This window comes from Scomber japonicus, chromosome 3 (assembly GCF_027409825.1).
Source record: "Scomber japonicus isolate fScoJap1 chromosome 3, fScoJap1.pri, whole genome shotgun sequence".
Taxonomy (NCBI): Eukaryota; Metazoa; Chordata; class Actinopteri; order Scombriformes; family Scombridae; genus Scomber; species Scomber japonicus.
The window spans coordinates 9,628,841-9,640,247 of NC_070580.1; the positions used below are offsets into that span (position 1 = coordinate 9,628,841).

At 38.7% G+C, this 11,407-nt stretch overlaps 2 protein-coding genes across 2 annotated transcripts; both read right to left on the bottom strand.

Annotated features, from left to right (window-relative positions):
- Nucleotides 1-813: 813 nt before the first annotated feature.
- Nucleotides 814-5,559, bottom strand: LOC128355021 (interferon-induced GTP-binding protein Mx). The gene is made up of 12 exons (XM_053315163.1): nt 5,370-5,559; nt 3,818-3,955; nt 3,549-3,703; nt 3,002-3,140; nt 2,724-2,922; nt 2,546-2,624; nt 2,334-2,456; nt 2,048-2,189; nt 1,805-1,963; nt 1,615-1,691; nt 1,240-1,497; nt 814-1,118 (listed from the first exon to the last, which is right to left on the bottom strand). Exons 1-12 carry the CDS (start codon nt 5,554-5,556, stop codon nt 894-896), a joined length of 1,881 nt encoding a protein of 626 aa, XP_053171138.1. The 5' UTR covers nt 5,557-5,559; the 3' UTR covers nt 814-893.
- A 1,079-nt stretch (nt 5,560-6,638) lies between these two features.
- On the bottom strand, nt 6,639-9,924 carry thoc7 (THO complex 7). The gene is made up of 8 exons (XM_053315164.1): nt 9,880-9,924; nt 9,536-9,656; nt 9,299-9,426; nt 8,384-8,470; nt 7,319-7,376; nt 7,146-7,212; nt 6,967-7,036; nt 6,639-6,808 (listed from the first exon to the last, which is right to left on the bottom strand). Exons 1-8 carry the CDS (start codon nt 9,896-9,898, stop codon nt 6,747-6,749), a joined length of 612 nt encoding a protein of 203 aa, XP_053171139.1. The 5' UTR covers nt 9,899-9,924; the 3' UTR covers nt 6,639-6,746.
- Nucleotides 9,925-11,407: the final 1,483 nt, after the last annotated feature.

Sequence of the window (11,407 nt, forward strand, 5' to 3'; positions counted from 1 at the left end):
ATTCCTATACAACTACATAAAAAAATCCACAGCATAATTCAGTAAAGTCAGCAATTGCCATGGCTACTGACTGCTCTCATCCTCTCCTATTTCTTGTTATTCAGAGAATAAATATTAATGGCCTTTCTGTGGACATGTATTTACTTGGTGATCCAAAAAAGAAAAACAAGTTTTCACTTTCCAGAGAAGTATACTTTATGCTTCATCAAACATCCACTGACATAATTTGCAGTCCTGGGTGGTTATTCAGAGTCGTTTATTGCAAATTAATGAACTGAAATTAGCCCCATTATTACCTGATTTTACATAGGTGCATTTTCCTGAATAAATGTGTGCTTAATTAAGTTTTAAAAAACCTAGTCATTTTTGCCCCGTGGCCTCCTTAGTTGGTTTAATCAAGCTCTGATTGGAACAAACTATTGCAGTTTTTCCTAAAATAACAACAACAACAAAAACAATCTGTAAGTTAAAGTGAATGTGGGGAGAGGATAAGAAACTGACACATGAAACTTAATGAAACTCACCAACACTAAGGTGTGACAAGAGGACTGATATGGGACATACTGTGACAAACTTCCAATCATTGGAATTACACCCCATGAAAAATGTGCAACTAGGAAATGAGGTAATACCAAATACCACAATAACCTTTCACACTCATAGACTTGTGACAGGACAGAGACATGATCTGTAAATCAAGTGAACTTTATTTGAGGGAATTAAAATTAAAATGAGAAAAAAAGAATACAGGTAAATACAATACTGAATACAACTCTGCCCATTCAACACAAGATACAGTCAAAAATGATATTGTAACAATCCTACAACCCACGATTGTATTGTTTTTGGCAAAAGAAAGAGGTACAGTAAGTCATGCTATTAGGCATTGACCACTAGAACTCCACCAGGTATGAACGAGCCTTCTGGAGACGCTCAAGGCGACTCTGCAAACCAGCCCTTTTGCTGCCAATGTCAAAATCCTCCTTCAGTAAGGTCTCCATGTTCTCCTTGTCCTGAAGCACCTGCAACATCTCTCTCTGCAGCTGGGCAGCAGACTCCTGCAACATCTGGTAGCGGATCACCAGTGGGATCTGGTCGGCCAGACGCTGGCTGGCAATCTGAAGGAAGAAAAAGAAAGAAATGTCTGATAGAGCTGGATGACAAACAAAGACAGCTATTTAAATATACGTACAGTTATTGTTTTTTGTTCATGAATCATCCCTCTAAATTATAACTTACTTTGTAATATGATTTAAGGTGCAACATCAGCTCCTGGAGTGTTGCATGATTATCCATGCTGTACACAAGACTCCTTTCTTGAAAAGAGTTTAGGCTTTTCGATTTCTCTTCTTCCTCCACCTCTCTCCTCTTCTCCTCACTCAAACTGCTGCTGTAGGTCCTGTCCTGAGAGTAAACAATCAGCTCCATCTTGAACTGAGTTCTCAGTGTGGACTCTGCTATTGACTCCTTTTCTTGCTTAATTGCTTCGATCTTTGCCTACAAAATAAAATTCTGGTCAGTCTCAACATTGTCAAACACTTGTGTAAAGTGGTAACAATGACCATTAAAGCATTTTTAAAACATGTCAATATAGATTTCATTGAAGATGGCTACCTTAGTTGTTTTCAGCAGGTTGGGATATCCAGTGAAGTTACTTTGGGCAAGGTGTATGAATGCTTTCCTAACAGCATCTGGAGGAAATGGGAACACAACAGGATATAGCTGCTTGGTTTCCAACTATGTACATGAATCTACACTAATCAGCAAAAAATTGGGTATATCTGTAATTTATTCCATCACATACCTCCTATATCTTTGAGTTTCTTGACAGCTGGTTCTTCCAGCTGTTTAATCTGCTGTTTGACCATGAGCTCAAAGGTCTTGTAGTTGATGAAGCCTGGCAGTTCTCTTCCACGGTATGTCTCTTCATATTCTTCCACCTCTCTCTCAATTCTGTCATTAACTACAACACACAAATGTAAATTACAGAGTGAGAATAATCCAGTGTTAATGGACAGCTGTAGACCAGACAAACTGAGGCACTCACACTTTTCTCCTGAGTGCTCTAGGTGGGTGTTCCACTTCCCAAACTCTCTTCTGAGTGTAGAAAAGACATTGATCGTTTCTCCACACTTGAGTTCCTCACCTGTAGTCAGACTGAGGGCATCCTGATTGAAAGCTGACATTTTCTAGAGCCCATTAGAAAATAGAAACAGTTATTTACAGGTGTTTTGTTTTTTCTTTATAAATACTTCAGGATAATCCAATTCATATTTGTGGTGAGCACTTGTTTTTGTAGCCGAGTAAATGTTAGGTAAAGTGAGGGAACTCACATCAATAAGGAAGGCAAGTCTGTCGGCTGCATCAGATGGAGGTCCAGTGCCATATTTCTCCAGCTCTGTCTGAGTCTGTGCTAGTTTCTCTTCTATCTGCTCTTCCAGTCGAGGCAGAGACCTCTGCAAATCACAGTGATCAAAACTTTTAACACTTCAAGGTTTCCAGTTATAATTTACACCGTAAACTGCAGAAATCAAGAAGAATTCACCTCAATATGATGCACCAGCTCCAGGGTGAGTTTCTCAGCCAGTTTAGGAACAGTGGCAAGACCGTCATTGTAAAGCGTGCTACAGAAAAGATAAAAAGCTGCTGAGCACATGCTCCACAAACTGCCAAACATTTAACACAGAAATATTTGTATAAATACCAACAGAGAAGGAACTTACTGGAAATACACGTGATCTTTGAAGTAAGCTTTCTCTCTTTCTATTGCTTCAGTAAGAGACACCTTCTCTGCGATCTCCTTCTGACCTCTGCACTTGACGATCATGTAGCCCTTCTTCAGGTGGATGATCTCATTATGGGCAATATCAATCACTGTCTCTTCTGTGCCTTTGTCCACCAGATCAGGCTTGGTCAAGATACCTGAGGGAGAAAGAGTACACTTCCTAAGAGTCGAGTAACTTATTGTGACAGCCAAGTGGCCAAAATCAGTTCTACTTACCCAAAGTCCTCTCTCCATCAGGATCCACTTGCTGTGCCATCTTCAAAGCCTCTGTGGTTGCTATGTCCACGTTGCATGGAACAACCACCAAGCTGATGGTCTCTTGTTTTGTGATGAACTTCTGGATCAGTCTCTTTATCTGAAAGTATCCATTCATGTTGTGTGAAGTTATAAGTCAAATCATTGTCAGATATGAGTCTTTTCTATTCACATAATGAGTGAATATTACAGGACTCAAAGTGTATAGCCATGCTAATGGGCTAAGGAAAAGGAGATTTTGTGTCCAGATGGGAACACAGGGCCTTTGGTTTGAAATACCTGTTTCCTAGATTTCTGCTGGTAACCCCAGACAATGAATGTTAATGGTTGGTGATCTCAGCGTTGTCACATTACAATTTAAAAACTTACCAGTAAAGTGTCATTCCACAAAAGTGTCCTTGTTAAACTGGATAATCCACAGACCTCACTGTCTAAACTCTTCATTGGAACAACTTTGTGATGTGTTTTGGGGATCATTAAGAGTCAAAGGGACAATGAACAAGCACACCTGATCTCCAATGTTCTCTGGTTGTCCCTTCACAGCCACTCTGGTGATGCCGGGCAGGTCAATGAGGGTCAGGTCTGGAACATCAGGAGAGGCGATCTCCAGACTGATGAGGTCATCACTGATCCCAACTCCAACTCCGGCCATTTCATCCTGAGCTGTTGATGGGATATGATGAATGATGGTCACAAATGATGGAAGTGCTGAACTTAAATAAAATCTGCCTCATTAATACTTTTGTTTGTGACATTTAAGAATGTGGTCTTAGGTACCTTCGCGAATCTTTTTCTCCACATCTTCAGGGTCTTCTATCTCTTCCTCATGATCCTGGTAGCTTATCTTTCCATACCACTCCTCTCCCTCTTTCTTTCTTTTCATCTTCAATTCGAGGGGGCATCTTGTCACAATGCCTGATTAAGGATGAGTCAATGACAAGAGAGAATAAAAACTCAAATCGAAATCCACTATACTTGGTGAAATTATGAAAAGCAGTAAGATACATCAGATAACAGAAATCATCTTGAGATCAGTATTACATCTTCACATTATACTCCAGGCACCATAAATATGGCTGGGAGGCTTAACACCAATGTCAGTATCTTCTAGGCAAAATTTGTGACTGAAATATAAGCAGGAACATTTCAGTAGTCACATGTTCACTTGCTAACTGACTGAGATTCTGTATGGGGCCAGATTTTTTAACAAAGCCAGTAGTAGTGCTAACATGCCTTTTCTCTAGCAAAACCAACAGGTTGACATTTTTGGTTCAGATTGCCAAATGTCTGCTGCAAACAATATCCCAGCTCAAGTTACAGTGAACTATGTGAGGCAATGATTACTTTTCGCCTGGCATTCTTGCTGGCTGGAAACATTTGTTGTAGCCTACAGGTATTCATGGTAACTTAATCAACAGGCATCTGTTGGAAAAACTAAAAAACTCATAGGAAAAATAAGTTGCAAAGCAATGTGTCCAAGGATGCCACTAGTGATCTATATCATGCATTCAAGGGCTTGGATTTTTAAAAAACTATAAACAGCATTCAGCCATTCATTTATGTTATTAATTGCACCTGTGCTTATCCTGCACAAATGTCAAATGTCTGCTGTGGTGTTCACAGTACTGACAACTCCAGTTACAATGAACTTTGTAAGGCCATGGTTATTATTTCACGTGTGGCTTGCTGGCTGGAAACATCTGATGTGGCCTACAAGTGTCATCAGGTGGCATAGGGCTTTTTTGGATGGAGTTTGCTTGTTTTCCCTGTGCTTCTGTAGATTTTCTTCTATCCCCTAGGAAGTGCACTGGGCTTTGAAAACCATTTGACAAAGTAGCCAAACCATAGAATTACAACTTCTGACCTAGTTTGCAGTTCGAGGTGTCCTGCCAACACTTTATAGATGTCTATTTTACAATGTTGGTCTCTAGAGAAAATACAGATAAGGCTGTATGGGGATTTGTTCAACACCGCAAGTGGCCACTGGGAAAAATTGGCAGCAAGCCTATCCAGCACTGTAGTTATAAGGGGCTTATTCTAAGGCGACAGACACACAACAATTCTTATTTTCAGGGGATTAATACACTGACTAAAACATACTTATGGATATGATATTAAATTTCTGCCAAGTATGGTCCTATAGATACCAATCATTTCCACAGCAATCAAAATACTAGTGTTCTTTTCTGTGTGTGTTTGTGCTGAATTTCACCTCTAAAACTTATCTGGTCATTTTTATAGGCACAGTTTTTTAATGTTGGAGCCTTGACGTTTAATCATCATTACACTAAATATACATAGATGCAGCATCTAGACTATTATAACTTACCACTTCCTCTTGGCAGAGCCACCCCCGACAGCGCCTCTAACACGGAGCTCTTCCCTGAGCTTTGGTCTCCAATCACGGCGATAGCGGGCAGTGCCAAGTCCTTCTCTACACCCAGAGAACGAAGAGAGTCTATGAGGTCAATGCAGGGACGCACCTTCTCCTCATACTGTTGGTTCAGAGAGTTCATCGTGATGATTTATTGTTTGCTGTAAAGAAATATTGTTTTAAAGAGGAACAAAACTGTCAGATAAAAGTCCTCAGTGATGACTTCTGTCCCTGAAAAGGATGCTCCGACACTGCGAGTCTGGTGTCGTCACGTCAGTGATGGATGAAACCTTCCGTGGGAGAAATGGAAACCTAAGTTAGGTTTCGTTTCATGTATTACTGCCAGTGAAACAACCACAGGCAATGTTGCGGTTAGTTATGTTATGTTGCGGTTTAGTCTTCTACCAGAAGAAAGCTTTTACTTTAATATTGCACACCCTAACTGTTCAAAAATATTTTAAAATAAAGAACATTTTCTCAAATTTGTTTGTTTACAAGTTGCCTTTACTAATGTGGTCAACACATATTCTCTTAAAATAAAGATGGATTTATGTTTTAACTGATTTTAGACATGAATTGGTGAATTAAAAAAAGATGAACATAAACTGGTTTTGGTCAGCAAGCTTTCTTCCTTCCTTCTAGCACTGATGCAGCCAAGCTTATGACACGGTTACAGTACAGTGCTTCATGTTGGAGCTTTAGTTCATCTTCCTGGTAGGAGTCTACAAGTTGTGTTACATTTCTCTAATATCCATAAAAAAAACACTTCTTAAGTTCGTGTTACTTTGCAGTCATGAATCAAACTGATTCATGACTGCAAAGTAATGAACAGAACAGTAAAACGTTGTACTTTAGCTCCCCCTTGTGGTTTAACTGAGGAAATAATAATGAGAATACCAAATTTGACTCCCTTGATTTGACAATATACTCCATACAGACCAAATATTTAATCTGACATGATATAATTGCAATCAAATCAATCAATCAAATGTGGTTTGAAGGGCCTGGGTGCATCTGGGATGTGAATTCAAAGTTGATGGGTCACCAATAATTGTTTTTCTCAACCATCTCTATTGCATACAGTGAATTTTCATAAAAACCCCATCAGCCTTGGGTAATTATTCCAGATATGAATTGTATAGCCTACTTTTTACGAGCTATGCAGACAGACATGGATCTAAAATTCCATAATTTTTGTAAATAACTGAACCAGACATCCATGGACAATCATCAAAATCAATCAAACTTTATTCAAAAATACATACAAAAAGTAACCTTAGACAAAGTCAAAATCATGTAAAAGTGGTTAGCTTCATTTATTCCACTACATGGTCATTCACCATTCTCAGCAGGGCTCTCCTGATTGTTGTCATCGTTGTCTGATTTCTCGTCATCTAGGAAAGATGAAAACGATTAGTGGGGAATAGGTATCTATACAAATGAAACTGATGAATATTTTGTAGTTCTATTGAGAATATGAAATAAGGCGCCTGAAGATCTAAACTTTGAATTTGATTGAAAGCTTGTTGAAAGCACCAACAATGTAACTCACTCTCAAGTGTCTGCTGTAGTTCCTGTATGGTACTCAGCAGCACATGGAACTGCTTCTTCCTCAACTCCAACTAAATGGGACAAAAAGGAGATTAAAAAATGAAAATAAGATGTCACTTCAAATGAAAACATTACAGGCTGGAATAACAGAGCAATGAAATAATATATATTTGGCTTTACCTTTGCATCTACATTCTCCTTGATGTGAGACAGCTGCTGGAGTTCTTTGTCAAGCGCCTCCAACTGTCTGTAAACACATAATCTGATTACTATAACAACCAAGCCTGCTCTCACATGTGGAGTGGAACGACTCATCAATGTCTGGATGAAACAAACGACAGAGGTTGACTTACTTGAGCGTTTCGTGACGATCTGGGTGTTGCTGGATAACCTTAGCCAGAGCGTCATACTCTGGAAGGAAAGAAAAAAGAAAAAGCAAACAATTTTAGAACAAGCAGAATCAAACTAGCTCAAACTAACCACTAATATAGTTTTGATAATCCTGAAGACCTTTACTGCCACCATCTCTTCTAAAACGATCTATTATTAATTGTAAGTATGGAAATATAGAAGATAAGCATAGATAACTTGTGTACAATTAGTGCCAGAAACTCATTGGAACTCATGTTTGCTGATGAAATAACTCCAATAACACCTTTGGATTTCAAAGAACCTAGAGCCCGACCGATATATTGGTAAACCAATATTATTATATTGTGCCGATATTATTTTTTTTAAAAAGGTCTATAGGTTACATTTTATGTATATTTAATTGTTTTTCCTAATTCAAGTGTAATATATACATTTTAAACTCCCAGTGAAGTTTACCGTTTCAGAGCACTGATGTCACTTTTATAAAAAATTAAGTTTATTCGTAAACTGTAAAATATCATAGCCTCCATTACATTACATATCTTTGTCACAAGTGTTTGGTAACCACATTTGGTAAAAAAAAAAAAGTGTGTTTATGTACATGTACATCTATGTGGCCGATATATCGATATCAGAATATAAACTAAGCTTGTGTGTTTTTTAGAATCCTGGTTTAAATGCATTATGCCTTTCGAGCCTTACATTAAACTAATTTGTTAGCGCACAGTAATAGTATCTGAGCCATACAATATCAGCATCTTCTTTTGGCTTGTTATTACTGAAGCAATTATGCCTTCTATGGAGAGATGGGGTGGGCTTGTTTTAAATACAGACATTTTAATATCCCTTTATTAACAATGTCACAAAGCAAGTCATTCCAGGCATGTTTTTGTTAAATTATTTGTAAAAATTCCCTTTTATGAATTTGGACCTCTTCCCCTCTAACATCCTCAGCACATCCCTGTCAAACATCAACTCTCTTGCAAATACAGAAACTATGTGAACCGATCTGAAGTGCAAAAGAACCATTTCTGTAATGTCCTTACCTTGGCGGTTCTTTCGTATTCTCTTTGCTCTCAGAATTTCTTTCTTGCATTCAGCTATCTTCTCATGTGCAGACGTGATATTTTGTTCTGCAATGTGAACAACAAGGTGGTGTTAAAAGTTATTGTGTTCCAACCTGGTTACATTCTTTTCCCATCACTTGGTGTCTAAGTATTGAGGAAGATTGCTGCAGCCAGCAGCCGCAAAATGGGCTGCAATGTAATCCGACGAGAATTACACCCCATCAATGTACGTCAATTAAGGTGCTAGTTTTTGACACTGACAGGCTCAGACTGTTCTTACAAGTTTTGGAGCGGACCATACAGTGAAATAAAACGTTTTTCTATGCCTTCAAACTTGATCCAGTCTGTTTATTATTGTATCTAACCAAGTCTTACTCTGAAATCTCATATCTAAAACATTTTCAAAATCATGATTAAATATTAAGCTGAATATCCAGCTGTCTTCCTGAAAAACTTGAGAGCGAGTCTTCTTTGAGTAAGACTTGTTTAGAAACAATAACAAACAGACCAGATCGAGTGAAAGGTAAAGAAAAATGCTGTAGGTCCTTGTAGAGATCCTTTCTATTATGTTGACAGACAGTCATAAAAATTTGAGCCTGTCAGTGGCAAATACAAGCACGTTTAGAGGAGGTACATTTAAGGTGCTACTGCCTCAAAGGATTACACTGCAGAAACTGTCCCCATGCGTCTCTTATGCACAAAATGATCTTTAAGTTTCCTTTCAACAGATACATTCAAGTCAATCAACACACCAAGTATGAAATGAACATGGGCATGCAGTACCAGACAAATGCTCAGACCCTTTGAATGAGAAAATGTATGGAAACACAGAGTTGAAAGAAGGTGTAACTTCTAAAAAATCAAATGTCTTGAAGAAAGAACTACATTTTCTACCTATATCAGTGTATATTTTCTCATAATTTTCCATTTCCCGAAGATTCATGTCATACACCATCAAGGTCTTCCCCATGGAGAATTCACACTGGGCCAGTGTGCCCAGCATCCTCTGGTACTGTGTGAATCTGAACATAACAACAAGAAGATTTATGCGTTAAAGTAAATTCCTGCTCATACTTTAACGGAGACACTTAAAGACAAAGTCCAAGGCCGTGACCTGCGGAGCCTGCTCACCCTTCCTCTGGGCTCCCAGGAGAGTTGCACCATTTAGTGAAACTCTTCAGCAGCACATTGATTCGGCGGTCATCCCCAGCTCCGTCCCCGTCGATGAGAAGACGCTTCCGAATAACTTCATCTAGAGAAGAAGCGACAGCAGGAGTCAGATACATACTGAGCTAGCCTGTAGCTAACAAAGCTAGTGTGCATTAGCTGTTTTCAAAACAAGCTGCGTCTATGTGTAGAATTGGTTGGTTTTTGACAGTGTGGCTGGGTACATAATGATACTTTAAGAGCTTAGGTATTCACTCCTACTCATGGAGTTGAACAGAGTTAGAATAAATGAATGAAACAGTACTTACCATCTGTAACAGCCCCCATGTCTCTACCATGGATGTATTCGCCGAATAAACTTTATTGAACAGAAGGAAATCAACAAAGCAGACCGCTCCGCCCCTGACAACAGACGGCGGTGATTGGCCAGAGAAGCGCACACGTGTTAAGCGTTTTTAAAGCTTTATTTAAAAGTAAGATAGTCACATGGCTGTGTGATACACTCACTGGTCTCTTTATTAGACTCATCCATGCAATCCAATGCAATCCAATACAACAGATCTGCTATCAATTCTACATTAATGAAACTTCCAGTTTTTGTTAACATTGTCAGGAAGGTAATAATTCAGCTTTATGTTTATTATTGAGGTCATAGTGGGTGATGGTGGTGTATGAGGATGCATTATATTGAAATATTGTTCTTAATATTTTGTCCACTCCATCAATATACATTTAAGGGGGCAAAATATTAGGCACACCAATCAATGAAAATGCACCCCAGTTCAATGGCGTCACTTAGTACGACCTCAGTAATAACATTAAAGTAGAGTTATCACACTTTGACAATGTTAATAAAAACTGAAAATGTATGAACTTTGAAAAAGTAGAATTTATTAAAGGACTGGTGTATTGGATTTAATTAGATTACACAGGTGTACCTAATGAAGTGGCCAGTGAATTTAAGGTCCTATTATACGTCCATGGTTAAAGATCCCCTCCAGTTCTTATAATACATCCATGCTACACACGTGTATTAAGACATACAAAATACTCTGCTAGGAACAATACTGTGTGTCTGATATGGTTTTTGTTGTCGTATACTATAATTACCACAATCCTTAAAATTATGTAAACTCGTTCTCCCACATTAATTATATTAAATATTTTTCATTTAAAAAGTACAACTGCTTGACACAAGATGTTTCCTTGTTCACTGAAAAATCTGTTGTCAGTGTGCACTTGCAATGGCTTCAAGTTTCCACATCACACTTGTCTAAATTGGACAGAAACTTTCTACTTTCAGCACTTGAATGTGAAATGGCCTTTTAGTGTCAAAATCTGCACAAAACATCTAACTGTAAGTGGAGGAGTTAATTAAAAAAATGTCTTAAAGGCCAATGAAATAGAAGGCAAAAATGATTGTTTTTTCCTCCCTAAACATTGCAAAGCTCAGATCTGTGGTGTCTTGACCTGGGCTGGAGATTATCATCCACACCTTTGTCTTGTCCTGGCTGGACTATTGCAATGTCCTCTTTCCCATTTCTCAGTCAATCATCTCTTAACCGCCTACAATTAGTCCAGAATGCTGCTGTTCGGCTGTTAACCAGGTCCAGCCGAAGGTCACACATTAGACCCCTTTTATATTCTTTACACTGGCTTCCCATCAAGAATTCACTTTAAGGTTCTTGTAATCACGTACAGAGCCCTGCATGATCAGGCCCATGAATACTTATGTGACCTTCTCCATCCATATATAACCAGTAGGTCATTGAGGTCTGCTGACCAGGGCCTACTGGTTGTCCCATGCTCCTGCCTGAAAACAAAAGGTGATTGGGC

Bases quoted from the DNA above. Each gene is read 5' to 3' on its own strand.
- LOC128355021 (XM_053315163.1), bottom strand. From the start codon at position 5,556: ATGAACTCTCTGAACCAACAGTATGAGGAGAAGGTGCGTCCCTGCATT. The intron at 2,625-2,723 runs GTAAGTTCCTTC...TCTTTTCTGTAG, and splicing joins AAAGATCACGTGTATTTCCA to CACGCTTTACAATGACGGTC. The intron at 2,457-2,545 runs GTGAATTCTTCT...TGTGATTTGCAG, and splicing joins AGCTGGTGCATCATATTGAG to AGGTCTCTGCCTCGACTGGA.
- thoc7 (XM_053315164.1), bottom strand. The intron at 8,471-9,298 runs GTAGAAAATGTA...TTCACATTGCAG, and splicing joins GAAAATATACACTGATATAG to AACAAAATATCACGTCTGCA. The intron at 7,213-7,318 runs GTAAGTCAACCT...ATGTGTTTACAG, and splicing joins GATCGTCACGAAACGCTCAA to ACAGTTGGAGGCGCTTGACA.